At 48.9% G+C, this 26,906-nt stretch overlaps 1 protein-coding gene across 3 annotated transcripts in view; it reads right to left on the bottom strand.

Annotated features, from left to right (window-relative positions):
* Window positions 1–26,906, bottom strand: part of LRRK1 (leucine rich repeat kinase 1) — a 120,318-nt gene that overhangs the window by 23,160 nt on the left and 70,252 nt on the right. For all 3 annotated transcript variants that reach the window (XR_003001378.1, XM_024732055.1, XM_024732056.1), the window contains exons 11-25: window positions 26,086–26,198; window positions 24,975–25,051; window positions 19,439–19,568; window positions 18,686–18,798; window positions 18,040–18,254; window positions 15,883–16,047; window positions 15,204–15,376; window positions 13,985–14,105; window positions 13,568–13,727; window positions 12,901–13,177; window positions 9,576–9,747; window positions 7,082–7,245; window positions 5,940–6,079; window positions 3,865–4,114; window positions 1,246–1,412 (exon numbers count right to left, since the gene is read on the bottom strand). Coding sequence is in view for 2 of the 3 variants with exons in the window: in XM_024732055.1 (XP_024587823.1) it covers window positions 1,246–1,412; window positions 3,865–4,114; window positions 5,940–6,079; window positions 7,082–7,245; window positions 9,576–9,747; window positions 12,901–13,177; window positions 13,568–13,727; window positions 13,985–14,105; window positions 15,204–15,376; window positions 15,883–16,047; window positions 18,040–18,254; window positions 18,686–18,798; window positions 19,439–19,568; window positions 24,975–25,051; window positions 26,086–26,198 (2,437 nt within the window). In the remaining variant the exon portion in view is untranslated. The remainder of the gene's footprint in view (window positions 1–1,245; window positions 1,413–3,864; window positions 4,115–5,939; window positions 6,080–7,081; window positions 7,246–9,575; window positions 9,748–12,900; window positions 13,178–13,567; window positions 13,728–13,984; window positions 14,106–15,203; window positions 15,377–15,882; window positions 16,048–18,039; window positions 18,255–18,685; window positions 18,799–19,438; window positions 19,569–24,974; window positions 25,052–26,085; window positions 26,199–26,906) is intronic.

Here is a 26,906-nt window from a genome sequence, read left to right as displayed (position 1 = left end):
TAACACACACACACACCCTGCTGGAATTTAGATGAGAACTAAATTGAATGATAAATATTAATTATTCCTCAATATTTTATGGTTTAATTGCTGCCATGGAAGGCATTTTCTAATGGGTCATTGTTGCCAAATTTGATGCTGAGCTCACGTCTAACAACTTTATCAAACTCTTATTGGCTATGGTGTTTGTCAATAAAATCTCTTAGATTTACATTCTCTGCATGTAACTATGGTTTTGTTTCTTTCTTTTTTTAAAAAATTTATTTTATTAATTTTATTTTTGGCTGCATTGGGTCTTCGTTGCTGGGTGCGGGCTTTCTCTAGTTGTGGCGAGCGGGGGCTACTCTTCGGTGTGGTGTGCGGGTTTCTCATTGTGGTGGCTTCTCTTGTTGCAGAGCATGGGCTCTAGGCGAGTGGGCTCAGTAGTTGTGGCTTCGTTGCTCTGCGGCTTGTGGGATCTTCCTGGACCAGGGTTCGAACCCATGTCCCCTGAATTGGCAGGGGGATTCCCAACCACTGCGCCACCAGGGAAGCCCCATGTCTCTTTCTTTCTGATCTGTTTCTTTATATTGCTCTATGATTCTAATTTTTCTACCAAGAGTGTAAATTCCTCTTGTGATCATGAAGATAACCATGCTAAGCCAGGGACAGTGAGAAATGTGATATCCAGCTGGCTGGAAGGGAGGAAGCCTCCTAGCACTTGCCCTAGCTGGGCATTAAGTGGTGACGTGTTGCTCTAGAACATCTCTGAGCTGTACGTGATGTGTGGACCTGAGCATGCCAAGGCAAGAGGGTGTGCCCTCCTTCAGGTGGAGGGGGTAAGGGAGAAGCCACCCATGCTGGCTTTCCAATTCATCCATCTGGAGTGCCCACCGTCCTCCCTTTAGTGGCTGGGTGGGGTGGCCCAGGGTGAGAGGTCCACCTGAGGTCTGACTGTGTGCCCACCACGTGTCAGGCCTGTGCTGGACATGGAGCGGATGGAAATTGTAAGGATGGCCCGTGCTCTTGGGGGCTCAGGTCCAGACAAGAAAGTAATCTCCAAAAGCAATTTCTAGGCCTTGCTCAGCCTGATTCTCAGGCCTGGCCCACATCCTGCCAGGCATAAAGCAGGGCTACCCCTGGGGCCCACATCGGCTTTTCTCACCCTCCTCCCCTGCCTGTGTGGCCTCAGGGGTCTCTAAGGTGGTGCAAGTTTGGACCAAGGGAAAACACATGTGAAAAGAAACGATACAGGGCCCTGTTTACCTTCAGGAGCATTAGCAAAGTTCTTGAATTTTTTGATCTGGAATCGCTTCACAGCCACGGGCTGGCCTTGGTACCGGGCCCGGTAAACGATGGTGCCACTCCCACCTTGGCCCAGGACAGTGCTCTCATCCTCGCTGTGCTCCAGCTTGCTGTTCTCCAGGAAGAGCCTGCCAGAAACACAGTATGTGGGGGGGTTAGAACAGACCTCCTTACCTGCCCCCTATAACCTGGAGAGACCTGCTGAGGTGGGAGGTGGGTCCTGGGCTGGGCGGGTACAAGAATGTGCTTGGCCATTAGTTCCCACTGAGGAGAGTCAGGGTTCAAAGCCACCGGGAGGTCACACAGATCTGGGATAAACCCCAGCCCCGGGCAGGTCACTCAGCCCTGACAAGCCTTGGTATCCTCTATAAAATGGGCTCATAACAGGAATGGCCTCAGAGGTGTGGATGGTGAGTGGTATAGGGTGAAGCCTCTGAAGGCGGCAGACACAGAAAAAGAATTCCTTTGGACATTTTCCTTCAAAAGGGTCTATGCTTTGAGAGCTAGTATCCATCAGACAAACTGCATTTATTTACTGCTAGGTTAGTTGTTTCCTCATTTCTTTTTATTAAGCCAATAATTATATAAATGGCCATGCAGAGCTTCTGATTGGCATGGCCAGTGTCCCCACAATTGATGGCTAGGATTTTACCCAAAGGCAGGGAGTTTAGATCTTCTCACCTGTCTGTGTGTTCTAATCCTAGGTAAAAGGGGGACTTCTGTTGGGCTTTTGGAAATATTGCAAGTCACTCCTGGAAGGGAGGGACAGAGGGAGGGATGCAGGAAGGGAGAGAAAGAGGGAGGGAGGGTGGGCAAGGCAGCCAGATGCCCTCCCATTTCCGGGCTTCCCCCTGCTTTGCTGAGGTCCTCCAATGTTCCTCTTCAGCTACCTCTGCCGGGTGCCTCCCCTGGAGCTCTCCTGGCCCAACAGACCAATGCCCCTCTCCCACCCCACAACCATGCAGTTGTTGCCCATGTCTTCCAGGAACAGATTTTGCAGCTACTCAGACTCTGCACAGCTCAACCATATCACACTCCTGGCAGATGCAACTGTACCCATTGTAGACCTTGGTGATGTAGTTGAAGATGAACTGGGCTGTTCTCCAAGTGCTCACCCCAAAACCACCGCTTGGGAAGTGTGGGCATTTGGAAGCCTCATAAGACAGGGAACAGTGGCTATGCTGAAGATCCCTTGGGGCTTTCTGTTAGGACTCCTGTAATTTGGGGACACAGGACAAGGCTCTGTGGATGCCAGATTGCCCCTGCCCCCACCTGCCTAAACTCCCAGTCAGGGAGTGTGATGCTTTGGGGCATGGTTGGGCCATAGCTTAAGTTTCCAGAGAGTCTCTGCTGGATTGTGAATTCTGTTCAGATTCTTGGGCATTTCAACTCCCAGCCGGGTACCTTGGTTTAAGAACCATGCTATAGCCTGCAATTAGATCCAAACCAACAGGGACAACCAATCTGGCTTTGCTTTCCAGATTCTATACAGTAGACTCAATAGCCCAGATTCAGTGGGGGCATAAAACATAACAAGGTTCAGCAAATAAATGAAAATTCTAAAAGTTGGAGCTGCCTAATTAGGCACCCCACCATGAAATCTGATTCACACATATATAAATCTCTGCATGTGGTCTCCAAGAGGTGACAACCCTCATGTTAAAGATCTAGAGATAAAGGTAAGTCACTTTTCAGAAGAGTGGTATTTAATTGTCATTTCTACCAATGAGGTAATGGGAATATTAAAAAGATCTATGGGGGAAATTTTTCCAATGTAGGAAGTGATTTCTTAATTTAATAGACCCATCCAGAAGCATGTTTTGGAACCACAATCCTGCAATATCTCAGAGTACTCCATATCCACTTTCTTGGGGTGGGGGAGCAATTTGGAAAAATGACAACACAAATATTTTCGCCGTCCCCAAGGGTTTCTTTAAAGAAACCAAATAGCAATCCTTTGAATAAGAAAACAACAGGATTTCACAACTCCAAAAACATTGCTAACCACCAATGTCAAATTATCTCCAGGGAGACCAAATCATGGCTTCTGGTTTCCATGACAACAGAAGATTCCATCTTTTACCAAGCACTTGGATTCTGTGACTGTTTCCTATAGGGTGGGACCACAAAACGTTTTCTTTTCTCCAGCATTCTCTCCCCAGTTATTATCTTAGATTAATATAGGTAGACTCATCTCTAGGAACAGATTTAGGGGATCTAAATGCTCAGCTGCAGGGTAGCAGTGAGGAGTCAGCATTTGCCAAGAAAGGAAAATGAGGTGGTACATCTGGGAGTGCCCCCTTTTTGGACACCAATGGATATTTGTCTTCTATTCCTTGATCCAGCAGCAAAGTAGGAATCAGAGACGAGGGCCAGCTCAGTGGAAAAGAGCACCAGCTAATGTGAGGGAGAAATGGTGTGGGGTCCCAGGATGACTTCAACTTCTAAGTGCTCTGCCTATTGGCTGGGCCTGTGTGGCTTCAAAAAGAAAGCTGACAGCCTGTTTCCCTTCAGGCAGCCTAGGCCAGGAACCTAAAAGTCACCTGGGGTTGGGTCCTGTGCATGGGCGCTGTGGCATACCTGGCCGGGAAGTCGGTCATGAAGAGCTCAGGGACCAGCTCCTGAAGAGGCACGGGGAGGTCGGGGTGTCTGGGGCAGGAGATGAAGTCCTGCTCGATGGCTGTCAACACGCAGTCTTCCATGTCAAAGTACTGCACATCCTCCAATCTCTCACTTGGGTCGGCGTGCTGAGCCCAGGAGGTCTCGCACACTGGGCAGGGCACATACTGCTCCATCAGTGGGGTCCCATCGCTTTCCGTGGCCGTCAGGGCTAAATGGGGACACAGCAGGAGTCAGCTCACAAAAAGGCGGCTGCAGGTGGGTCCCTGAACAGCATCTGTACCCCCAGGCTGGGTGAGCCTTTCACAGGAGGGTGTCTGTCTGCCCTGGCCTGGACCCCTGGGAGTGGCTGAAACATGACTGCCGCACTCGGGTTCCTTTTTGGGAAGCACCATCCTCGATCCTAAAAGACACTTGCAGGGAGGGGCCAGGGATGCACTGGACAGTCGCCAGGGGGTCTAGACCCAGAGGTAGCTGGCCTAGGAGGTGCTGAGAGTTTGGGGATCCCTCCTGCACAGCTGGGTCCTGGAAGGACATTGCAGGCTGTCTGAGCTATGCCACACTCCAATGACCAAACCACAACCAGTAAGGAGCTGTTCTTAAAATTAGAAACATAAGGCTTGCAATTACTATGATCTTTTCTAGAAGAGCAATGCAGGAGGAGAAATGAGTACAAATTATAATAGACAAAATCTAGTCATTTTACTTGTGTTCCCCTGGGCAGGAGACACAGCTTTTCTGCACACCCCTGAAAGGAGGTACAAAGAAACATCCTCCAAATTGTCCAGTGGAGATGCCAGAAGGGTAAGCTGATGTCCTGCTTTGTGCAGGGTGGACGCGTGGAATTTTCTGGGCACATGTGTGTAACACATCCTGCCAGCTGGCCGGTGGTGCTGTGTCTAGGCAGCCCTGTCTCAGGCCCTCAGCTCAGTCCTTCCTGTCTTATAGGCCCTAGTCAAATTCCCAGCAGCACCTGTTGTGGGGAGATCACAAAGGGCTCGTAGGGTTCAAATGGTCTAGAGGCCCCCATTGTATGGCCAAGCACCGCCCAATTGCCCCAACCCACACACTAAACTACCTTCCCTTAGGCTCCTTTAAGCTTTTTTTCCTTGTATGTCACCTTTCCCATCAACACCCAAAGGACCCCAGACCCAGGTGTCCAGAGTATGATCTGGAGCACACACAGCCACTGTTTCTTAAGCATTTCTTTTGATGCTCTCCCAGGATGCAGGGATGGTGTACAGGTGAGAAAGCCAGCTCAGGAGGCCAGAGGACTGGACTAGCAGGCCAGAGGCGGCACTAGGATCCCAAACTCGTTCTCTGCTCTCTTGATCTCCAGGCTTCCGGAGTTGAGGGCTCACAGGGAAGAGGCTGCCTGGTTTTGACTGGATGGCCTCCTCGCTGCAGGATGCCCCGCAGTGGGTTTGTCTCCACTTCAGTAGAAAAACAAACAGAGGACCTCAAGAGCTTCACTTCAAAAAGTATTTTCTTTGGGTGGACTGTCAATTAAGAAACTGATCAAAGGGGCTGGAAAGGGCTACGTGGGTGGCTGATCACCGCTGGGATTCGGGGGTTTGGGGTAGGCAGGGAAGGAAAATGGGGGCCCTTGGCAGGTGTGGTGCCTTCCCTCCCACCCCTGCACAAGGGATGAATCTCCAGCTGCGGGCTCCCCCCTGGATTTCAGCAGCCCTGTCCTCACCATGTAAACAAAAACACGTGAGGCTCACATCGAGGGTCTTCCTAGACCATGTGCGGTACCCGGGGCATTCTTCTTCTTCCACGCTGTGGGCAGCCAGAGGCCAAATCCCTCCCAGGACCTGTGGGTCTGGGTCCACTTCTTCCTCATAGCACCTCCACCCATGCCCACAGCTGGACTCCCCCAGGGCTTAAGACTCTGCCAAAGGTCTGTTAGGACCCCTCTGGTCCCCTTGGGCTGAATCACAGTGGGATTTCTGTTCTCCAAATAAGGAGCCCCACCCTGATTTATAAAGAAATATTAACATGAGCCAAGACCTGGTTCAAAAACATTTTCTTACCAGGAAACCACTGATCGATCAAGGAGTTGACATGGTCTGTGATAAAAGCCATTGCCGAGAAGTCCCTTATTTCCGATTGGCAGATGATTTTTATTCCTCCACTTTTTTTCTTTTTCCAGTTCACATCCGAGGATTCCACACTGCAACCCAGAAACAAAAAGGGGTCCATTATTATCAGCTGTGAAGGGCCCTGGTTTAATCTCCTTGCCTTCAGGGTGAGGGTGCAACCCCCAGGGACCACCCCCTCTGCAGGGGCCCAGGCAGGACTGTCAGAGGAGGCTCCTGCGTTTGTGTACTTACATGCATGGCCCTGCCTTGTCCCCCCGCTGTCCCCAAAATGGTGAAGCGGACACAATGAGGACTGCAGGAGGGGACGCTCAGGCTGGGATCTGACCCTTAGGTGTGACCCTGGGGAAGGTTTTTCCATCTGAACCACAGGCTTCTCATCTGCCAAGTGGCAACTGTGAGCTTTAAGTGGGAACATCTATATGAAAGCACCAGGCACCAAGAGTGGCCCAAATCAGGCCCTCAAAAAGGTTACTTTCCCCTTTTCCCCTCCCTTCTCACAGAGCTGAAAAAAATATTTTTAAAAACTAATTGTAAGTATGAAATAATCTTGTATGTACTAAACTAAACCTGATTAAAAATCAGTTACTAACCTGTTGAGCTGACTTTATCTCTCTCTCTCAAAAAAAAAAGAAGAGGAAAAAGGAGCTAAGGTAGGTACTGTGGGGTACAGGCTGGGGAACCAGTGTCATCACCTGGGGCATCATCTCTTAGGACAAGGGGGTTGTGCTGGATGGCTGCAAGGCCCCTGTAGGTCCCACCTGTGACTAGGGGGTGCTAGATACTCTCACCCCTGAGCTCAGTGGCCACCCACTTCCCTCCAGTGCTGGGCTGTGGTCACCACACCCTCCCTTGCCTTTCCTGTTCTGTAAGGGGAGAGAGGAAGGGGTGAGAAGGTGGGGAAGCTCTGGGACATTTGCTGAGAGTTTCCTACTTCTAGCAAGCTTCCATGATGACCTGCCCTTGGGAACAGAACTCTGGACATCAAGTGGACAGTCTCCCGGCGGAGGATGCCCTGGGGCCCATTTCTGCAGCACCGTGGTGACCCAGTCAGGTGAGCTCCCAAATGTTCCTACCTGAGGTAGCCCCCATCAAAAGTGACCAGGAGCCCTTCCTGCCAATAGATGGTCTGATTTCTTTTCACTCTGAATGTGCTGCAGCGATTTCTCTGGTTTCCTGTAAAACTGTAAATGGTGACTTTCCTGTGCCTGCTTTTAGTATTCTTCTTGTTTTCAAAAAGCTGAAAGACAGAGAAAAGACCCTACTTAAGTAGGCCGGGCTCCTCGCTGGCCCTGGGCAGAGCTGTGAAGAGGCTGTCCTGGCCCCATTGTGATAAAGGACCACCGTCCATCTTCCCACCCCCTCCCTCCTGCACTGCTCATCCTGCTGCCAAATGAAATGCTGCATTATCTTGAGGGGGTCTCCAGGATACTCTGGGAACACATGTTCCCTAAAAGATTGAAAACAGGATTTTCTTTTTCAAATCTTTTCCCTCCCTGATTTTACAAGCAAAAAGTTACCTTAGAAAATATGGAAAATACAGAAAAATATAAGAGAGAAAATAAAATACCAACTTAACACATAGATCATGAAAATTTTGGTATATTTTATTCCAGGCTTTTTTCCTATCTACCTGTATGTTTATAAAACAGCTGAGGTCATATTTTGTAATTTTTTATTTCTAAATGTCTAATTGTGTATACTTTAAAAAACTTTGCTTTTCCTATGTCGTTAAAAACTCATAAAATTCATTTTTCTAAAGCTCAATATTTTATTAAGTATAGTAAGTTGCTGAATCATTCTCTTCTTTGGACTTTTAGGTTGGTTCCAATCTTTTGCTCTTTCAGATAAGCCAGATGAACATGAAAAACCACAGAGCTCTCTCTGATTTCAAATGATTTCTGTAGTTCAGATTTATAGCAGTAGTATTATTGGGTCAAAGGGTTTGAACATTTTCAGGCTCTGGATGCCTAGTGAGGAATCGCTTTCAAGGTGAATAGGCTGTATATTCACTGACCATGGTGTGTGAACTGTCCTGATTCTGGGGCTGGCTGTTAGCTCTCTGCTAATTTGATAGGTGCCAAGTGGTATCTTATCAATGCTTGAATTTGCATGCCTTTGATACTTCTGAGACTGAACTCCTTTTCCTCATCTGAACTTCAACAGGACTTCTTTCCTAATTCTGAGTGAGGGATGCTGCCAGGAAGGGCGCCTGCCTCCACACCCGGCTGGGCCCACACCCCGCCAGCCACGGAGCCCACTTGGAAGCTCAGGCCTCACACGATGCTGGTGCTTGGTGACCTTCCACTTAGAACGTGGCAGGAGGAAGAGTTCAAAGGGAGGGAAGAGTGACCCATGCACCCACTCCTTCCATCTGTCAGTGCACCCAACTGTGTTGCTAACAAGTCTCCCTCCCGTTAACATGAGCTGTGAGAGAAAATGCCAAAGAATTTTCAGGCTCTTCCATTTACTTTTGAACATTTCAGTAAAATGGGAAGATCAAAGAATATCTTTACTTAATACAAGAAGTTTAATTCCATAAAGGCCTTATAAATAGAACATGGCAAAAGCAAACTCATACTGAGTTTTATGTCAATTATTCAACAGTCCTGGCTTATGTCAGGGGTTCTCACACTGTAAAGTAAGTTACAATTCGCTGGAAGGTTTGTGAAGAACAGAGCCCTGGGCTCCATCCTGGAGTTTCTGATGCAGCAGGTCTGGGGCAGGCCTGAGAATTTGCACTTCTAACAAGTTCCCAGGTGAGGCTGATTCTGCTGGCCCAGGAACCCCACTTTGAGAACCACCACTCTAGCCAAGCACTATTTCCATATTATTGTCTTGCATGAAATGACTTCCTTCAACACAACACCAGGTGAACCCACAGAAAAGAATTCCTTGGGTTAGGTCTTCACTGCTCCCAGACCAAGTTAAAGTTCTATGCCAGTGGTTCTCAAGCTTGACTGGACAGTGGAGTCACCTGGAGAGCTTTAAAAAATATTGATCCCTGGCTGCCACACCCACAGATTCTGACTTAGTGGTCTGTGTCTGTCTGGTCTGTGTCTGTTAGAGCTCCCTAGGGGAGTCTAGTCACAGCCTGAATGGTAAAGCCATGATTCTGAGGCCATGGTTCTCGAGGTGTGGTCCCTGACCAGCAGCATCACCTGGGGCAGCGGTTGGATAAACAGATTCTTGAGTCCCAGTCCATAGCCACGGAGCCAGAACCTGAGTGGGGCCTAACTGTCTGTGTTCTAACAAGCCCCCCAGGGGATGTTGATGTTGGTTAGATTAGAACCCTAATGGGATATTCTGTCCAAGCCAGCTAGGCACTGATTTGGTATTCACAGAATGATTCAAATGGGTCTGTGGCTTAGAGGAGAGAAGGCAGCAATGCTGTACTGGCCTCCGGGCCCTAAGTCAGCAGATTTGCTGCAGGAGAAGGGTCTTCAGCCAGGCTCCTCCAGCAAGGGGCATCTCCCTCCTTCCCTTCCTCCCTCCCTCCCTCCCACCAGGGCACAGTTGCAAGTGCCTCGCCTGCAAGCAAAAACTGCCCCATGCAGAAAATGCAACTACCTGAAGGTCCATCTCAGCCAAGCTGATCAGCATCCGTGCTATAAACCTTTGCCAGAAGCCAACTGGAACGAAGCTCATCTTAAACACCCTCTGAATGGTGTTGGCTGTGGGATGCCGCATGCCGTGGGTGTCCAGGCCAGGTTTGGATGGAAGAAGATGTGGCAGGAGATAGCTGAAACACACCAAAGGGGGCTGGTGAACCAGGGGCCTGAGCTCTGCTGCAGGGCCCTGACCCCAGCAGATGGACTGGCCTGGGGCAGGCTCTGCTGAAACAGCTCAGGCTGCCCGGTGCCTTCCTCCCAGGGCCTTGGAATCTTATTTTTAGATAGAGGGGGTAGTTTATATGCTTCGAATAAATGCTCCAAAAGATAATGAAGATAGGCACAGTGAATCTGTTTATTGACGTCTCTAAGATAGAGACTAGAATACGGCTAAGGGAAGACGTGGAAACATCTGTGGCCATAAACAGACACAGCAAATAGTAGTTAATTCTCTGTAAACTAGGTTGCGACTGGGGAGTCACTTAAAATTAACTTTGGATGGTGAAGGAAAAACAAATACAGCTGCACAGTTCTAAGGACAATGTAGATATTGGGGTCAGAGAAATGTTTTTGGCCTTAGAAGCTATTTATTGTTCTTGACCAGTTGAAACAATACAGTTGCCTTAAACGTTCGAATGAGGTTGTTTGTGCAAAAGAGCGATGTTTTATGAGAGCACTCTTACTCATAAAAGCGCTGAATCACAGTGTCAGTGAGCCATTCATGACTGATCATTTGGAAACAGCTGAAACAGGGGAGGTCCCTCTAAGATTTCCCTGACAACCAGCATCTTCTGTGTGCCCTGGAGCTAAGGCGGCCTTGGGCAGAGCCTTGGATGTGCCCTTTTCTTAAAGGTTTGCCTTCAGCTCTCCTAATCCTTTAAAAATACATCAGTTTAGGTCCTATAAAACGTCTTTAGAACTTTCTGAAAGGAAGCGCTGAAAGTATTGTAGAAGGAAAATTCAGTGACAGCCTGGTGGGCAGGGCACCCAGGGATGGATCCTGGCTCTGTCTTCAGCACACAGCTTAAGCTCATTGCGATTCTGCTTCCCTGACATGGGAAGAGAATGGATACTGACCTCAAAGGGTTAGAGAAGGATGGACAGGGGGCAGATGGTGAAGTTTTTGGTCCTTTTCAGCCATTACAGGTCTTGGGTGAAAGGACCTTCTCAACTACTCCAGCTAGAGTGCCTCTCTCCACAGCCAGGTGCTCTCCAACAGATGCCCTGATTTAGTCCTTTAAGTTCTGAGAAGTCCTTCTTTATCTCTCTGACCTCTCCAAATAGGCAGCTCTCATCAGTGCCCAGTGTGATTTATCCTGCTTCTTCTGCCTGCACCATGCTCAGCTTGGATCTCCCGGGAACCCCTACACTGCCTGTGTGCTGCAGCTTCCTGCTTCTTTCTACCTGGCAGGTGTCCCCCGGGCAAGGGGAGGGAGCACGCTCTGCACCCAGGTGCCCCAGTATGCAGCACACAGAGCAGGTGCTCAATATTTTTGAAGGCAGAGGAGACTTAGAAGCCAGCATGGCAAGTGAAGAGATTTAAACTGACTGGCAATGGAAGCCCTGCTCAAGGTGAGCGGAGCCCTGGGAGACCACTGGCACCTCCTTAAAAGTGATCACTGGTAGGGCAAGGCTGTCCCAGGGGAAGAGCCTGGGGAATTAAGAGGTGAGTTCTTCATGTGCCTGTTGAACATTAAGTCTGTGAAGACCTGGGCACTGCGGAGCCGGCTCACACTATGTCCCTGAGGTTGTCTCAGCGGTCGGGCAGGAGCCTTCCCTGAGTGCTGAGAGCCAGCGAGTCCCCGCTGGAAGGTACACAAACACTCAGAAGTGTAGGGAGGTTCAGAAATGCCCTGAAGGTTTTCCCAGGGACTGGAGGCTTTCAGGGCTGCAGTTGAAAACCATGCTCTAAAAGGAGCAGCAAATGCCTTTGTTTTTGTTGATAGTGTCTTCGACCATATAAAACCTTATGGTGCGAGGAGCTGGAACTCCTTGTCCCTGGGGCACAAGGGAACGATTATACCTGTGCTAAGATGGAAAATGCTCGGACACTCCTGACTTTAGATGGAACCAGACAACATTGGCTACGAGCACTTAACACAAAGATGGAAACAATAACAGTACTGATAATCCTTTATGTCCTTGAAGCTCACAGGTGCAGGAGACACTTCTCATAGTTTACATGTATTATCAAATTTAATCCTCACAATGACTATAATACTAGTAGATAATAGTATTATTCCCATTTTACAGATGAGAAAAGAAAGGAGGTTGGGACTTGTTTTTACATAGTGCTAATATCTCCTCATTCCTCTAATCTGTTGATAAAATAACCAGAAAATTGTCAGCTTCTGGCACTGTTGTAAACTCACAGGCTGCTTCACTGTGTGCTTTTTCATGGGCCAAAGTCAAGGATACACCTGGGCCATGGTGTGAGGGATCATGTGGGTTTTGAATTCCTCTTTGCGGTTTCTCTTTTTAGGACTCAATCTTGGCCGTCATGAAGCTGGAACAGGAAGAACTGAGGCCCCCTCCCATAGTCATAAGACCAAGTGGAAATCTCAGAGAGAGATGGCCCAGGGCTGGCTCCCAGGAGACCCAGTCTGTGCTGATGGAATTGCTGGGCTGGCCACACAGGGTCCAGGGCAGCTCCCTGGGAGTCTCCTGTGGGCATCCCCGCAGAGCTCTGGGGTTGAGGGGCAGGGTGGTGACAAGTTCTATGACAGATGAATGGAAAAAGTCTGTGGATTTGGCATCCTGGCTACTGCCTCAGGGCCAACATCAGCATCAGACCCAGGAAATGGCTGAAACTGAAATTAGGGCAAGGAGGCCCTGAGAACCAAGCTGGTTTAGGTCAGAGCATCATCAGATTTAACCCACATGCCCCTCCAGCCCCTGCCCTCCCTGCATTTTGAAGCTGGGCTGTATAATTAGCACACACATCTTTGTCACTTACTTCATTTTTATTCATCAAATAACCAAGCAATCAACTTCCCAAAGCGTGAACTTCCCAAAGTTACCTTTAATGCCATTGCCATTCTTGCATGTTTTCCTACACCTTTTCAATAAATGGATTTCTTTGAACCCCCTGAAAAGAGACATCCAAGGCACAGGAAGGAGCAGCAAGCCGGGGGACTGGCCAAGCCCACACCCTGCTGCCCCAGCCCAGGCAGGCAGGTCATTATCATGGCCCATCCCTGGAAATCTTGCTCGAGCCACCAGTGGTCCCAGCCCTAATTCCTTCCTCTAGGGAGCAACCGGCACAGCCCAGTCCGTGGCCTCACCTGTCGTTGGCAACGGGCAGGGCTATCTCAAATTTCGCCAGGAACTGGAAGTACTGCTCTTCTGTCTGCTTCGTGAAGCCGGTCCCAACCAGCAGCATCCTGAGGTCCTCCGCCCTGATCACCCCATTCTTGGCCACCGACCTGGAGCCCTTGATGTTGAAGATCCTCTGCAGACATTCAGACAACCAAATGGGGTCGAGGAAGTAGAGGTTCCTCAGGCCGTGGCTGGTGTCCGGGAAGTGGAGCAGGGTGCCGGTTTCAATGAGGAAGCTGATGGCTGCTCAGGGGAGGGGATGAGGGAACAGTGTCAAACAAAGGGCAAAAGGGACTCTGGGTGACCTCCTCCTAAGGGGGCCAGCTTACAGATTCTTCTTAGGAAGCAACCAACACTCCCAACACATGGGGCCCTTCACATGTTCTCAAGAGGCATCTTGTAACTATTGCCAATGTGCTGATCTCCATTATTCATGGATTCCATCTTTGCAAATTCACTTACTCGTTAAAATTGATTTGTAACCCAAAATTGATACCTGAAGTGTCTTTGCAGTCATTTGCAGACATGCGCAGAGTGGTGAAAAATTTGAGTGCCCCTCCCCAGGGCCCTGTGCCTGTGCCTGCTGGTACCCACCTGATCCCCTCTCCCTGCCCACCCTCCCAGCCCACCCACCGGACTGTAGGTCCTCGTAGTCTTTGATGTCATTGCCAGGTATCTGCTCTACCAGCTGCTCCAGCTGCCTGTCCGTCAGGTACTGCACATCATCGCTCAGGCCGCGGCGCTGCTGCTCTGCCAGCACGGCCTCCTGGAGGCTCAGGTAGCTCCTGGGTATCTGGGACAAGTGGGAAAGGCTGGGCCCTCAGGTGTGCCCAGCCAGCCTGGTTCGCCTGCCACCCTCCAGAGGACTGAGTAGGTGGAATGCTTCCTGTCACTGTCCCACCCCTCCCTTCCCCCAAGAAACTGCTCACATGGGGACCACACACTATATACAGCACATGTGTTTTACAGTAGAAAGAGAGAGGGAGGTACAGTTCCCCTGACACATGGGAAGCAGGCCCCTCTGGCTTCAAGGGGATGAGAGGTACCCACCAGCCTCCCCGCGAGTCGTTGGCAGCCAATGGTGCTGCCCACGTCTTTCATGCTGCACGTGACGTGGAAAATGAGCTGCCGCAGCCCTTCCTGACCTTCCAGGCTCTTACAGGAAAGTTCGCTGTGAGTGCAAAAAAGAACCGTGCTTATTCATCGTACCTCCCCTCTCTGACAAGTACTGCAATGCCTCTGTTTTCCTAAGTGTTTCGTCCCAAACACAAGTTGAGAAAACTCATGAGAGATAGACACAGAAATTTAATGAGGCCTTACTTGATGCAAAGCATGGTGCTGGGGGCACCACAATGTGCTGCTTTAGTCTGTCTTCCCAATGTGCCCACTTTACAGAGGAGGAAAGTGAGGCATGCAGGCACAAGGTGACTCCCAAGGACACAAGCTGGAAAGGAGCAGGCGTGGGTGGGACTCAGGTTTCTGACCCAGAGCCAGCACTCCTATCATCGCAGGCCCCAGGGCGCATTCTCAAGGGCACTCGAGGAATTCCTAAAAGCCCCATCCTGTACTCTGAGCCACATGGCATGTCTCCAGGCTGACCCATGCAGCAATGTCCATGGCACTTCACCCAGAGCGAGGGAACCCAAGAGCCACTAGGGTAGCAGTCAGAGAACACTTACTAGCTGAGCCTCAGTTTCATAATCTTCAAAGTGGGCACAACAATCTCCATAACCTGCAGAGCTGTCGTGAGAATCCAAGGACAGGAGTGGGAGAATCAACATGCCCAGGACACTGGTCCCACCAGCACTGGCCCATCCTGAATCCCACCCTGTGGCCCTCCCCCATCTCAGCCCCTCTGGACCACTCAGACACACTGGGAGGACCAGGACCACACCTGGGGTCTGTTCTTGATCAATGATCAACAAATGTGATGGGTGGTATTTGAGTTTCTATCTCGTGGTCCCACTGGGGCCGTGCACACTTAGCACTGGCCCTGGGGGTGGGGAGACTTGGACAGGAAGCACAGAGAGTGTCTCCAGGCCCTGCCCTGCAGATCCTCTGGCAGCTCCTCACCCTCCCTAGGGCTGCATCTGCTCTGGTGGCCCAGCTGCCACCCTTCACCCTGGACAGGGCAACAGAGGAGCACAGCCCCTGCCTCAGGAGCCCTCTGCAGGCAGAGCAGGCGTCCCCAGGGAGACGGACAAGTGAGGGGCAGGCAGCCACAGCCCCGCAACAGGTGGGGACGAGCAGGATGTCATGGGACACTCACTGTAAGTGTTTGAAGGTGATGTCCGGGAAGCCGGTGGCCCTGGACCCAGAGGGTGAGCGGCAGAGCGCCAGCACATAGGCGCGCAGCGTGGCGATTCTCTCCACGCGGAATTTGGTTTCGATTAAGTCCAGGTGTGTTCCCACCACTAGCACCACGGCGTTTGGGGCCTTAGCCTGTGAGAGAGAGTCTGGCTGGGGACGGGAACAATTCCCTAGGTGGTGGATGTGCCAACCCTGTACGGCCTGGCCCTCAACCATCACCCCGCTGCACCCCGCACTCCTCTCTGAGAACCTCGAGGGCCTGCCACGCACTAGGGGGTGTGTGAGGGCCTGTGACACTCCCTGGGGCCTCCATCTCTGATCCCTTCAGACAGCGCCCCAGCTTCTGGCCCACGTCACCTTTCCACTGGAAGAGGGGAGCCCCGTTCCCCTCCTGGGTCCACGATGTGGGGCTCTTAAATTTAAGGAAGCAGAAAAGTACAAGAGCACCATCAACCATGTGGCCCAGGAGGGTTGTAAGTGCTTCACAGTGACCTGCGATTCTGGGGCCTCGTGACAGCCCAGCAAAGTGCAAAGCATTTCTCCCTAATCATTTCCTTTTTTCCTTTTTCCCCCTGAGAAGCAGCGGGGCCCCTGCAATGTCCTGAGGACTGAGAGCTGAAGGGCTGGCACCCCCTCACCTCGATGTTGAGAAGCCAGAACTGAAGGTTGGCCACAGCCTCCTCCCCCAGTGCCAGGTTCCAAACCACCACATACAGGGCCTTGTCTGTGAAGAAGCACTGGTTGACCGTGGCCATGCTGGCGGGGCCACCGATGTCCCAGACGTTGAACTCCACAGACTCAACCTACTTGAGCAACAAGGCAGCAACAGGGAGACATTTTAGCAACCAGGGTTTTAGTCAATCAAATTGAGATAACTGATCACTCTGAACATTGTACATGGGGGCCTGGTAAAGGCACAGCCGTGGAAAAGCACAGCCTGTCCTGCTGGTTTTCTCAGGAACCAGCCATCTGAGGGAGGGAAGGGGGCCCAGCGGTTCGGAGGTGGGCTTCTAGGGGCTTCCATCTACTGCTATGGGAGCAGGGGGTCCTGGAAGGCTGTGTCCCGTGGGCAGAGGCGTCTGCAGAACGTCGGAGGGCACTGAATGCCTCCATCTCAGCTGCAGACAGTTAGGAGACATCCTGCCAGAGGAAGCCAGGGGCTGACGGCAGTGCTCACACCAAGGCTTAACCTCCATCCGAGTGAGGGCAAGCAAGCAGACAGGCCTCTGAACTGTGCAGGTCAGAGGGCAGTGCCCACCAAGGATGATGGGAAATGGCCCTGATGTGGGAATCTAACAAAAGATTAGTTGTTGGGCTCCGGGGAAAGGCTGTGTAAATGGTGGTTTCTCTATCGTTTTATGAGGTCAGGGTCTGGCCCAAGTAGCTAAGGCTGCACTTTTCTGTGGCAAAGAATCGTTCCCACCATGCTGCAGTTTGGACTCCAAGACACAGCGTGCTGACCTGCTTTTTTGGTGTAAAGATGAAAATGGACAGCTGTTCTAAACTGGCTGAAGGCCCAGCCACACAGAGAATTATGGAATTCAGTGTTCACAAGATCAGGTGGTTGTCCTTCAATGAAAGGGGTGGGGAGAAACTTGAATGATGGCAGAAAGGAAGTGGGGGCAGCCGAAGGTCAGGAAAAGTGGAAATACTAATTCACCCCTCAGACCTCAGACAGCTATTTGCTTAAGAACTGCTGGAAGAAAGTGATGTGGAATAACTGCTTAAAAAAGCAGGAGAGAATCCAGATTCTGGTTACTTTTGAGAACCTTTGGACATGCGTTAGCTAGGTTCACTCCTGGGGTGTTCTGGGGAAGGGGGCAGGGCTGGTGTTAATTATCTGGCCCTAATGGGCAGATCTCCATTCTCTAGAGAACTAGTTTCTGAGTCCATATTAAAATATACATTCAGCTTAAATGTTTCGTGACTCAAATTGGATTTCCCTGACTTCAAGTGATTTTGTGTGAAAGACTGCAATAAAACTGATCTCTAGCTGGCCCTGTGCTGGGGGCTGTGGGGAAAATCATGCAGCCTCTGGCCTCAAGTTCGCTGAGTTTTCCACAAATAGCCTCCTTGCACCTGTATCGCTGTGTGGCTACGTATACCCACAAATACGGCAACAGGTAAGGGAGGCATCATTGGCATGTATTCACCCCCTGTGCCGGGAGAAATAGCTCAGACCTGTGCTATAGTCCATCCCACCAATATTCCACAGGCTCTTTTCTCTGATTCAAGTGCAAGACAATTTTCATTTGTCTAATACTGGATGAAAAACAGGATGATTAATAGGTTCATTGAAGGACTCATTTTATATAGGGCTTAGAAACTAGACCTTTCAGAACTTGGGGTGAAAGCAGGTTTTGAGGAGGACAGTGCATTCATGCCAGGGCTGCCTTCTCAGCCTTCCTGTTAGGGGCAGATATTAGTATATCTCACTCCTACAGCAGTAGTTCATTCTCAGCCCTGGGGAGGGGCCCCGTCCCAGGCCATCTGAATCACAGTCTTTGGGGCCTGGGCACTGCTGTCTTTAAAAGCTCATCAAAGCAGTCTAACCGTCAGCCAGGGTTGGCCTGGAACCTCAGCTTAGCTATAACAGAAAAACTACAAGGACACGTTAAGAAATTATTCACTGCCCTTGGCAGGAGCTGGTTTGAAACACACACAGTGACCCCTGCAAATATCCTGGGCCTCAGATACCAGGCTGAGAAAATCCTGGGCTCTCTGGAGAGGAGAGAGAAGGGGCCCTGGAAGCTCCCTCCCTCCCACAGGGACTCTGCACGCCAACCATCCTTGACCTTGGCTCTCGAGCCAGCCGGCCTCTGGAGCTCCCACTTGGTGGTCCTGATGGTGGCCTCGCTGTGCACCACCTGGGGGGCCCTCCCCGTCTGTAAGATCTCCAGGAGGGTGGACTTGCCCTGACGCGGAGGACCCACGATGATCATCTTCATCTGCTTACACTTCTCCGCTTTCCGCAGCTGAGCACGCAGATAAGACAGCACTGCTTTGGGGCCTGTGCAAAACCACAGTTGGGGAGGGTGGATGCTGCTGCTGACATATAGGTGGGAACATGCTCACATCTCTTGAGAAACAAAGTCCTATCTGGAAAGAACACTTTCTGTGTGTTCTAATTGGGTGAGTTGAGAGGGCACTTTTGGGTCTATGGAGGGAAGGCGTGATATGAATCACCCCAAAAGTGAAGTCTAAAAGTCAAGGATCTAAAGACAGCATCTTTGCTGCTACAGGTCATAGCTGGTTTGATCACGTGGTCAATTGCAATACAATGGTCCACAGCAACCATTGAGTTCTGGATAACTTTACAGCATCTTCCCAAACACGGGAGCCAGAGGTGGGCTCCACAGGTCCCCCAGCTGTTTCCACCCCAGGTCCTTAACAACTGGACTTGAGTGCCTTTTCGAGGGGGTGACGCTGAGGAAGCCCTACCTTCTTTTCTAATCTCTGCAGGCACATTGCTGACGTTCAGGTCTTCAATGTCCAACTGCCAGAGGTTGCCCAGTTGCCCCAGCTCAGGAGGGAGCTCTCGGAGGCCAGGATTGCTGAGGGCACACACACACCATGGGAGAACACACACACAGCAGCCCATCAGCCTCTGGGTCCTGTGGGGGCCACTGACAGTCTATACCCCAAGCCCAACATCTTGGGCCCTGATTTCAAGTGTTCCATTTAAATACTAATTCCAAAGCCTTTCTCCCTGGGAAGTCAGTGGTACAAATGGCAGCTTTGTCTTCTGCAAATCCCCATGGCTTAGAACGGGGTCCCCTCCCCCAACTTTCCCATCTTTTCTATCATTTACACTATCCTAAGGATGATCACTGCCTCTTCTTGACAAGGCAATGTAACCTGAATTATTTTATATTTTCATCAAGTTTTGCACACTGTCTGAATCCCCCAGCAGTGCTTGGCAGTAGGAACTTAGTAAATGAAAGGATGGATGATTGAGGAGTTCTTCTCATTATAAATGAGTGAAATAGCAAAGAAGGCATCATTGCCTAACTACCTCTGCCTTCCCTTCCCTCGCCTCTTTGACTAAGCCTGGCTCTGAAAATCCAACTGCTGCTTCTTGGTACATAGGTGGATTATTCTCCCTGGCTTCTGTGTCCTCAGGTGGTTTACACAAGGACATTCTGCTTCCCTGGGCCAGAAGAGCCAGTGCAACTGCTCTGGCTGTGTACTTACTTTCCCATGTAGAGTTCTGATAAGCTCTTCAGTTGGCAAACCGAGGGTGGGACTGCATCCAGGTGGTTGTCATTCAGACAAAGAACTTCCAAAGACTCACTTAGGAAGGCAGGAAATTCCAGCACACATGCTGCAAAGAAATGGCAAAGCAGACTGTACATTTGAAAAATAATTCTGGACCATCACAGTGTTGGAGGTGTATAAACTGGTACAACCTCTGGAGGGCACTTTTGACAAGTCTATCAGAATAAGGTGCTCATCTCATGGACCCAGGGATTCTAATTCCAGGAAACAGTCCTACAGACATCCTGGCACGTATGGCAAAGATGTGAGAACAAGCACACTCAGTGGCACACTTTGTAACAGTAAAGGTAGAAGACAGCTTATATGTCCACCCACAGGGAGTTGGTTAAATGAGTAATGGGATTATATACAACTATTACAAAGCACAGGGCAGGTCTACATGTATGGGTATGAAGAGATACTCAAGAGCTATTGGTAAATCAAAAAAGCAAGGTGTGGAATTAGGTATCTAGAAGGCTTAACTTGTGTACCACAAAACATATGCAAACACGAGATCAAACACCCTCCCATGAATTTAGGTATGTTATATGCATGTGTGCATACACCTTACAATGCACATATGCATGCTATATGATGTTGTGTGTATGTGCACACACCACACATGCATGCATGTGTTACATGAAGTTACGTGCATATACACATATGTGCACATATGTATGGTATATGATGTTATGTGCACACACCACAATGCACACATGCATGCACATGTCATATGAAGTTATGTGCATGCACATATGTTATAAGGTGTTATAGGCATGTGTACACATACCACACATGCATAACCATATGTATACATTGCATGCTGTTATAGGCATGTGTAAACATACCACAAATACACATATGTGGTGTATATGTTATAATGTATGTCAGACACAAACACAGTTGCTACCACAGACACACGAAATTCCATAGTTTGCTCTGGAGAAGGGAATTACTAGTGTAATGGAGCAGGACCCTATGGGGCCTTCCCAGAACAGACCCTCCCAACCCCATGTCCTCCTCCTGCCTCTTGTTGGTAGAAAAATTGTAGCCTCTTAGGCTTCCCCAAGTTCTAAAGAGTACATTTCATCAGAGAAGTTGAGAAAATGCAGAAAGAAAGGAAAACAGTTAAGCAAGACAAAATAATAGTTTAGCTATTAGACAAAGTCAAGGATCTTTAGTTCCTCCTCAAGAGCTATAGATAATATTCTGAGCCATGTCCTTTGAGCAGTTATGCAGATACTGAATCCCCCACCAGGTGGAAGAAGTTAACTGTGTGCTGCCCACAAGCACACAGTCCCCAGACCAGTTGGAACCAGAAGGTTGATGATGTTGACTCCCGATTACCTCACCACCAACCAATCAAGAGAATGTCCACGAGCTGATCACACACCCCATAATCCCCCTCCCTCACCCTGTCTTTAGAAACCTTTCCCTGAAAGCCTTTGGGGAGTTCAGGCCTTTTGAGCACTAGCTGCCTTGACTCCTTGCTTGGTGCCTGCAATAAACACTGCACTTTTCCTTCACTAAAACCTGGTGTCAGTAGATTGGCTTTACTGTATGTGGGCGAGTGGACCTGAGTTTGTTTTGGTAACACTAGGAGACTGAATATTCACTCCATGCCTTTGGTGCAGTTCAGAAATTTTGTTTACCATATACATGTATTACTTTGTCAATTAAAAAAGCTAGTTAACTGAAAAATAATAATGTGAGCTTGGTTTTTATGCTTCCTAGGATGGCATTCTCTGAAAAACAAGTCAACTCTCTAGTATATTTAAGTGATTTCATTAATTAGGCTAATTACGAGATTACTATTAAAATCACACCAAATTTGCTGTTTCCACAGCACCAGAGTGTGTGAGTTGAGAAAGAATGTGGGGAGAGTTTGGAAACCGATGGGAATCAGAGGGTTGGACTGCAGCAGAATCTCTGAAGTTCCTTTTCCTTTCTCCTAAGGCAGGGAGAGCACACCCCTGAGGGTCCCTTTCAGCTCAAATTCAAGGTAAAACAACTGCCTCAAAGCCCTCTCAGCCGGTTCTCTGCCAGACACATGAGATAGAGAAGCTAGAATTCTTTTGCAGGGCTGAAACGACGTTCCTCTGCCCTTGATCACAGCTCCTCCCTTAACTCTGGCTTTTCTCCACACATGTAGCTGCAGTCTCAATGGTAATGGGGTAACCTGGTATCAGAGAATGTTCTGGGAGAGACGATAGCAGAATACAGATATTGGCGCCTGGAAAATTTGCCCAGCTAGTGCCACGTGAATGGCCCCTATGGAAATAAATGTGTAACAGACTTTTAAAGACAGCTTTGTACTAGTCCTTGTTCTACAAGAAAAATGTTCAAAAAGAGTTTTTTTTTTTTCAGTGAAAAAGAATGATCAACTTCAGCCCTAATTCCCATGGAAAGAACATCAAGAATAAGAAAGGCTCACTTTCTTCCCAGAACACACGTTCTGAATACATGGCTTCTGTGCTTTCCAATTTTAAAGTTTCACCTTGGTGTTTATGAAGCCTCTTTAAGTAACGGATGGATGGAATAAAGGACTTATACTGCAAACAGAGGCAACACCTGACACAGACCTCCTGTCCCAGAATGGAAACTCTGGAAACTCGGCTGGGCAGAGCACAGCTCAAGGTATTTATGAGCCGTAATTATTTATTCATAAACTATTTATGACTCAGCTGGTCTGAATTTTACTGTAAAAATGGCTGTCCAAATTATTTTTGGACAAGGCCACTGTGCCAACATGACTACTTGAATGTACATAAATCTACCTGGAGTTTTACTATCCATCTGCAAACAAGTATAGATAATCCCTTACCCGAGGTCAACAGCCTAAGAGAATAACCCCGCTGAGGAAAAGCGTTTGCAGCAGGTCTCTCCTTTTCACCAGGTGTGGGCCTCAACTTTCTACTCAAAATTGAAAAATTCAAGAGGCTTTTGTCATGTGCCAACAGCACAGCACCATCCATCTCTGCCAGGGAAACTCCCAGAGGTGTGGCCCCTCCCCTAGCTCCAGACACATTCCTGCGGGCCACCAGCAGGGTCTCCAGAACACAGGTACATGTTTCTGTCCCACTTTTCACTGTGTGCCTCTGGCCTTGCACTCTGGCAGTTTCAAGAGAAAGTGGCTGGTCCTGCAGGGTGCTGGGCACACCTCCTCGTGCACATCTCTATGCTCTGCATTTCTAGACTGGAGACACCTTTCTAGTCAACTGCAACCCCTGAGGCTTGACCCACAGCGATGGAAGTGTGGCTGAGATCCACACTAGCAGCTCTTTTCGTGCCTACTCTCCTGTTTGGGCATCCATGAGAAAAAAGTGTTTGCTTCTCCTTCCTTCCAAGTGAAATCCCTGTGTCTGGACTCAATTTACAAAGTCTTAAGGCCCTTTGTTTTGAAAAGGATCAGTTATGAAATTCCAGATTGCATTTCCCTAGTAGCAAGGTTAAGGGCCTTTCCTTTCTTTCTGGGCCATCTGGACTTCCTTTTCTGTGAACTGTTGATATCCATTGCCCAGTTTCTGCCTATTGGGTTTGACTTTAAAAAAAAAAATCAATTTGTAAGCCATCTTTGTGTATTAGGGACTGAAGCCAATTTATGTTGCAACAATTTTTGTTGCAAATATTTCCTCTCAGTCTGTTTGTGTTATGACTTTGTTTATGACGCCTTTTACTGAACAAAGTTTTTCCATTTTTACAACACCCAAGATTTTGCTCTTTTTTTAATGACTTCTGGATTTCCCACCTAGCTTTTAAAGGTTTTCCCATATTATACATTTATTCTCTTAAATGTTATTTTTCTTTTATGCTTCAAGCTAACATCCACATGGGGATGTTTGTAACTGATGTAAGGTAGGGCATCTAGTGCTGTGCTTTCCCCCCTTTCAGCTGGACAAGCAGTTATACCAGCACTATTTATTGAAACAATAAAACATTCTTTTTCCCACTAAATTGAAATGCCACCTTTATCATGTATTAAATTCCTATATTAGGTCTATTTTTGGACTCTGTTCCACTGATGATGTGTTACTTTTTCAATCCTATGTAAAAACACTCTTACATGACTGGTATATGCATATCATATGTATACAGTAGTTCATCAAAAAAGGGCATCAGGTAGGCAGACTACTTAGTTCACCTCCTGCAAATGTGTCTTGGCCTCTGTGGCATTTCTTATCCCCATCTCACACCATCTATACTCAAAGAGCACTTGTCAATATAGATAGATCAAGCTGAAGAAAAAAGTTATATTACACTTAAAACAACCTAAATATTTGTTCCAGTTCTATGGGACAGTATCCAGAGGGATATATCTGTGAGTGTTGTTGGCTTTAGAACTCCTGGTTTTCAGGTTAAAAAAGAGGGCTGGTGACTGAACTTGAGGGACAGGTCCACACCTCCACCTGCACCTTACAGAAGATAACGAACAAAAAGAACTGTTTTCCTAGAAACATTCTCTGCTGAACTGGTCTTGTTGTGTGACCATACAAACACCCTAGGAAAAGTTGTGTTTCTAATGAGTTTGGAGGAAGACCTCCAGAATCTCAGCCCAGCCAGGACAGCCTGCAGGGCCAAGGGTGGCTGTGTTCCCATGTGGACCTCACAAGATGCCATAGTGTGGCAGTTAAGGACTTCATAGTACTGCCCCCGGGCCCCAGTGCTAGATTCCACAGTGCTGGCTGAGACCTGGCTCTTGCACTCAGTAGCCATGTGACCACGTCAGTCAACCGTTGTGCTACAGACTGAATTGTGTCCCCTCAAGTCCATATGTGGAAGCCCTGACACCCAACGTGATAGTATTAGGAGATGGAGTCTTTGGGAGGTGGTCAGGTTTAGACAAGGTCATGAGGGTGGGGCCTCCATGATGGGGTTAGTGTCCTTATAAGAAGAGATACTAGAGGGCTCTCTCTCTCTCTCTCTCTCTGCCACATGAGAACACAGCAAGAAGGCAGCTGTCTGCAAACCAGAAAGAGGGCCCTCACCAGAAACTGACACATGCTGATCGTAGACTTCCAGCCTCCAAAAAAGTGAGAAAATGTATTTCTGTTGTTTAAGCTACCCAGTCAGTGGTACTTTGCTAGGGAAGCCTGAATTGAAGACACTCTGGAGGCTTAGTTTTCTCATCTACAAAATGGAAAACCACAACCCATACGTCATGTGATGATTAAAGAAAGACTGACACATGTAAGGTATCTAGGGCAGTTCTCACACCCAGCAGGCCATCCACACACAGTAGCTACTAGTCTTGCTGGCTGCAAACAGGAAAGGGGGTTTCAGGACACCTGCAGGCCATCCGTGTGACATGAGCCATAGGCACAGGCACTCCCAGGGTTCTGAGTCAAGCATGGGCATCTCTGGCATTCCTACAGGGCACTGCAGGGGAAAGCCCAACAGGAGGGCCATCCCCCTGTAGGGCAGCAGGGGCAGGGCCCCGCCCAGCTGTCTCATCTCCCAGCAGCAACACACACACCTGCCTCTGTCCCGGAACGCTGGCGGCCTCTGGTGGTGAAAAAGGAAATTCGCTTTGTTTTAAGTACATCTTCATTTCTGTAGGGTGAAAAAAGTCAAAATTTGAGGAAAGCATGGCAAAGACATTTCTATTTTGGCTGTGACTATACAATGCCACACATAGAGAAGGGAGAAAATTCCATCGGCAGGGTGTTTGGGCCCCTGCAGCTGACGTGTAAGCATGGACAGTACCAGTTGTGCTCAGAAGTCTTTCCGGAAAAAAACAAGCTGGCAGGACTGGTGGTTTCCACTCCTGAGCTTTTCCATCTCAGGCAGGTGCTAGCATTTCTGTGCCTGGAAGGAATGCTCATATCAGAGCCTGTTACTTCACGCTGTTCACTGAGGGAGTTCTCTTAGGAGCATAAGTTCCACTGAGATGTCGCAGAAGTGGTCTTCAGCAAGTGAACCAGGAAGGCTGGTCTTCAGGGCCCCAAGGACCAGCAGGGCTCATCCCCAGATTTTCCCCTTTTATTAGAAGACCTTTGAGGGTACTTTTTATTCAATCTCTGTACACATTGGTTAGTGACTGGCAAAAACTTTTGAACAGAATGATAGGTGAGGCTAAAATGAGGAGATTCTCCAGGATCCTTTAAAAATTAGAAATGGGAGGACACTAATTTGGGCTGAATTGTGTCCCCTCCATTCATATGTTGAAGTCCTAACCCTCAGCACCTCAGAATGTGACTGTATCTGGAGATAGGCCTTTAAAGAGGTGATCAAGTTAAAATGAGGTCATGAGAATGGGCCCTGATCCAATCTGACAGGTGTCCTTATAAGAAGAGGAGATCAGGACACAGACAGGCACAGAGGGAGACCGTGTGAGGACACAGGGAGAAGGCAGCTGTCCCCATACCAAGGAGAGAGGCCTCAGGAGACACCAACCCCACCGCCACCTCCATCTCAGACTTCCAGCCTCCAGAACTGTGAGAAATAAATGCCTGTTGTTTAAGCCGCCCAGCCTATGGCACTTTTTCATGGCTGTTCAGCAAGCTGGTAGAGACACCATCCCATGCGTCTGTCGACTGGGGCTACACACATTTGAGAACTTGCTGGGGACAGAGACCCCTGCTTACCTGCCAAATTGATTTCTGGAGAGATCCAGGGTTTTGAGTTGTCTGCAGGTCCACTTCTCTTGAGGTGGCAGTGCCACCAGCTGATTTCCCTGTAACTTCAAGAACATGAGGGCCTGGGACAGAGGGAGAGAGAAGCAAAGACGATGTCAAATACCAAAGGGGCAGAAGACCTGAAGGGAAAGTCAGTTCCCTGGCAAAGCGAAGCCAAATGATTATAACCGATTCACTGTCACAAAGATTCCAACAGTGTGGGGTTTCACAGTGTCTTAAAACTCATAAAATTATAGCGAACAGAGCAGATGGGATAATTAATAGAAGATCCTTTCCTTCAGATCAATGGGATGCAATTATTCAAGAAAGAATGGAATCTAAGTACTTCTCAGAATTGAGGTTTCTTAAGAGTGACAATTATTTGTGGACCTGTCCTGGGAATAGTGGATGAGTCTGAAGGTCCTGGAGGCCACTGTGTTACCACAGGAGGGAAGTGGGCACAGCATGACGTCTCCTTGGGCTGGCCCAGGTGATGCCTTGGACAGGGGTCAGGTGGCATCAGTGACACCGAAGGTGACCCGCCCCAGTCGTGCACCCTCTGCTGGCTTGACACTGATGCCTTCAGAGTAATGCAGAATTTCCCACCTGGGGCTGGCCCTGGGCACCAAGTGGTGAATAGGATCCATGCTCTGCTTTCAAAGGTTCTCAATGGAGTGGGAAAAACAGACAGATGTGTGAACAACCTAAAGGTAGAAGGCAGCCCTATGCTGGGACACACACACACACACACACACACACACACACACACACACACACACACACACACACAC

This window comes from Neophocaena asiaeorientalis, unplaced genomic scaffold (assembly GCF_003031525.2).
Source record: "Neophocaena asiaeorientalis asiaeorientalis breed wild unplaced genomic scaffold, Neophocaena_asiaeorientalis_V1.1 scaffold362, whole genome shotgun sequence".
NCBI classification, from domain to species: domain Eukaryota; kingdom Metazoa; phylum Chordata; class Mammalia; order Artiodactyla; family Phocoenidae; genus Neophocaena; species Neophocaena asiaeorientalis.
Note: the sequence above shows the minus strand (reverse complement) of the source record. Positions and strands in the feature narration are given on the sequence as shown.